The 3601-nt window shown below is 40.1% G+C and overlaps 1 protein-coding gene across 1 annotated transcript; it reads right to left on the bottom strand.

Moving 5' to 3' along the window:
- Positions 1-448: 448 nt before the first annotated feature.
- On the bottom strand, positions 449-3289 carry LOC140151858 (uncharacterized). Its single transcript, XM_072174178.1, has 3 exons — positions 2469-3289; positions 1240-1638; positions 449-865 (listed from the first exon to the last, which is right to left on the bottom strand). Exons 1-3 carry the CDS (start codon positions 3150-3152, stop codon positions 506-508), a joined length of 1443 nt encoding a protein of 480 aa, XP_072030279.1. The 5' UTR covers positions 3153-3289; the 3' UTR covers positions 449-505.
- Between the last annotated feature and the right edge of the window lie 312 nt (positions 3290-3601).

The raw sequence follows: 3601 nt of genomic DNA on the forward strand, positions 1-3601 counted from the left end.
TTAACCCAGATTTAACCATAATTAGACAGGGCTAGGCTATGGATAAACTAGTATCTATCGCCAAAATGTAACAGTCATGAGAAAATGTTCAAACTTCAAAGAGCTTTAAGAACATGAAGAATCACCTCTAATTCTTATTTATTTATGTCACACAAAACCTTAGTTTGAAAAATATAATAGCACCTCAAATATTTTTAAATGACGTCCACACTCATTAATTTTGATCATTTATTCACTGACTTAGAAAGCATTCACATATACAGACCACAACATAATGAAGGTACCAGTTTTTGTTACCCTTGTATATCATAAACAAAGACATATATGTCATAATTAGAACCAGCAACCAATATAGCTGCATTTTTAGTTCGGAATTAAGACCTAAACTTTGGACTTCTTTTCCCCACGTTATTTTAACGGTAACGGCTCTTTTATAGTCTAGAACTATTGAACAGGTTGAATGGCCAAGTTTACAATCTTCGGCTGAAATTGAGTTCAACACTAATTATTGGTTCCGGTTCTTGCGTTGTTTTTTCGGTCGTGGCTTACAGATGCTGAGATCTGGTGTGTAGTCGTCACATTCTCCATTCTGAATACACCCAGCTACCCCACCTGCCGCAAAGAAACCGTCAAGTACGGAGCCGAACGGATTGCCAATGTGGTCGTCAGCGGCGTCTTCAGGAGCAAAGTAAAGACGGCCTATGGGAGCTTTGAGGCGCATTTGGGAGTCTTCAGGAGAAATTCCAATCGGGTAAGCAGACCAGCTACCGTATATGTCTTCATCGGTGGCCAAACGGGTCATGTAGAATTCGATTGGGTCTGGTACGTTGTTTTCGCCATACATATTTCTCAACACCCCAATTACCTTTGGAGAATAGATAAAAGAATGAACAAGCAATATGAAATGATCAACCGAATAATTTGCAAATTGCGCTTTTGCTTCAGATGCAATCTCCTTCTATAATGTTCAGACCCGGGGTTCAGACAATCACACATAATTCAAATTTATTACTTTATCTAATTACTATGGGCAGTGCCATAACCAGACCATTTTATACTCAAAAGAATAGGAATTTTAAGAATAAAATTCATGAAAATAATTCTCAAGGGTATCTACTGGGTATCAGACCCACCAATTACTTCATACTACTTGTCTGTCAGACTCCTATCCGACCATTTCTTACGTCAACAAATAACACTGCTGGTCATTGGTTATAACGTAATTTCATTTAAACGTACCTCAGCTTGCACTTCTTCATCGGACAAAAGTTCTGCTCGATAAGCCTCGTCTCCAGTCAGAAAGCCAAGCAGAATGTTAGTCCCAGCTGGGTGATAGCCTTCCGCCTCCAAGTTCAAAAACGCAGGGTAGTAACCAAGTCTATCAGTAGCGTGAAGAATGTATTCAGTATCGTCCCAAAATTTGGTCTCAAACTTCAGAAAGATTCCGTCAAGTGTCCCCATTTGATATCTGAAGAACTCCTCGGACTTCCACCGGGGTAGAGGAGGTTCAAAGGTCACGCCACCATTTTGAATCACGCCAACGGTGTTGGTGATAATGGCATATTCACCAACAAATTCAGTACCGTCGGATGTGGTTGCTATAACGCAGTCATCAGTTTGGTTGACGAAGACTGTACGCTGAAAAGACATGAAAAAAATGGTATAGGTCTATATGAGTCACGAAGTCTCAATACTTAAACCCAATGTTAATGCACTGCTGATGACTTTATCCTATAGTGGCGAAGTGTCATAGGGGCACGTGCCCCACCCCAATCGATTGCAACATTTAGAAAATCCCATAGGAAAATTGCCGAAAAACGTCTTGTGCCCCAATCAGAACCGGTCGGTGCCCCCCCATATGATGGCCCACGCTACGTCACTCACTGATCACACCCCTTTGGAATGCAAGCTTGGCTTATGGCTCAATTCTCGACCAGAGAAGATCGGCATTTATAAGTGGGAATAAAAGTTAGAATTCCATATTCAATTACATTTTTTGACACTTGAGAGAGCCAAAAACCCTTACTTTACATGTTTTCTTGGAATAAATCTCACTAATATAACAGACCTTGCACGAGTCTAATCATTCAAAATCATGACGGTGTACATGCTAAAATATTTTAGCCCTTCTATTTCACTATTTTGTATTTATTTTTAATTATTGATTATAAAGGAAAATACGAAGCACCGTTAGCTTTGCAAAAAATCAGAATGCATAGACCGAAATTACGTCTTAGTATGAGTATTTAAACTTGATTGTCACAGCATACAACCCTAAAAACACAAGTCGTCCCTTATTTCCAAGATATATATATCAAATATCAAAATTGTGACTTTTATTGCAAGTTAGGTCCAACTAAATGATAATTATTGCAATCCCCCAAAATAGTGCTATAGTGCTGTAGAATCATTCATGAATAGACCTACATAAGAAAAAAAGTTACCGGGTAATTAATCATATTACTTACCGAATTGTGGGCTATTCTTGCATCCCCTATCTGAGCTAAAATGGGGTCCAGTACTAGTCGCGCTTCACCAAGAATGAAGCACTTATCGGGGAAAAGATTTTTCATGGCTTGACGATATGTCCAACCTGTAGAAACATCTCGAGTAGAAAGTCCTTCGTTGAAATCAAAGTTAAACCACTCCATAGTCTTGTCAATATCTGATTTAGCGACCCACCCATTGACTCCAAGTTTGGCCTTCATTGGTATATCAGGACGTAGACATCTGTCGATAGCATCAGCCAATGGTAAACCTTTATCACGCGCAGCAAAAAATGCCGCTTCTCTCTCCCTGGCTTCTGCCGTAACATCTTCCCCGCCATTGTTGTAAACAGTGTACGAGTTAGGATCGGTTTCCACTATGCTAATACCGAGCTCTGCCATTAGGGGCTTGATTGGTGTTAAGGCAAACAAAGCACCCGCAGTGAAGCTCAGCCCACCGAATTCAATCGGTGCTAAGTACCCATCAGGCTTGTCAGTTTCTTCTAAGATAAGAAAGTCCTCGATGCCATGTTGATCTATTAAACCACTGGCTGCATATGCGCCTGCAGGACCACCTCCAACAATTAACACTTGAGCATCTGGATTCTCACAAGTAGCAAAGACATGCACACTAAATGAAGTGAAAAGCAACCAACGCAAAATCATCGTGACTATTAAAGACTGTAAAGGATCCAAGTGAACAAAACTTGAGAAGCAGTCCAGATTGACGCTCCTTCCAATTCTGGCGGCGTGGTATGTGCCAGCAGAGACTCGACTTCAGAGTCTGTGGTGCCTAGCGGACGGATTTGTAGCTGCGTTTGCTGACCCAGGCAATCGATACCAGACATTTATTATTAAGATTTTCGTCAGACCAGATACACCTGACCAACTTCTTTATTGATCAGAAGGTCATCCTTTTGTTGGTTGGTTTTAAGGGACGCACCATTAGATACCAAGGTAGGGCTAGGGAGATTTTTGAAAAAAAAAGTTTTGACACACTAATGAGCAAAAAAAAAAAAAAATTTGCTCCGCTTCAGACTAAAAAAAAAAAAAAATTTGATCCACCTCGGACCAGAAAAAAAAAGATTTGATGTCAAGGGTGAAAAAAAATTTGT

Source organism: Amphiura filiformis, chromosome 5 (assembly GCF_039555335.1).
Source record: "Amphiura filiformis chromosome 5, Afil_fr2py, whole genome shotgun sequence".
In the NCBI taxonomy this organism is placed as follows: Eukaryota; Metazoa; Echinodermata; class Ophiuroidea; order Amphilepidida; family Amphiuridae; genus Amphiura; species Amphiura filiformis.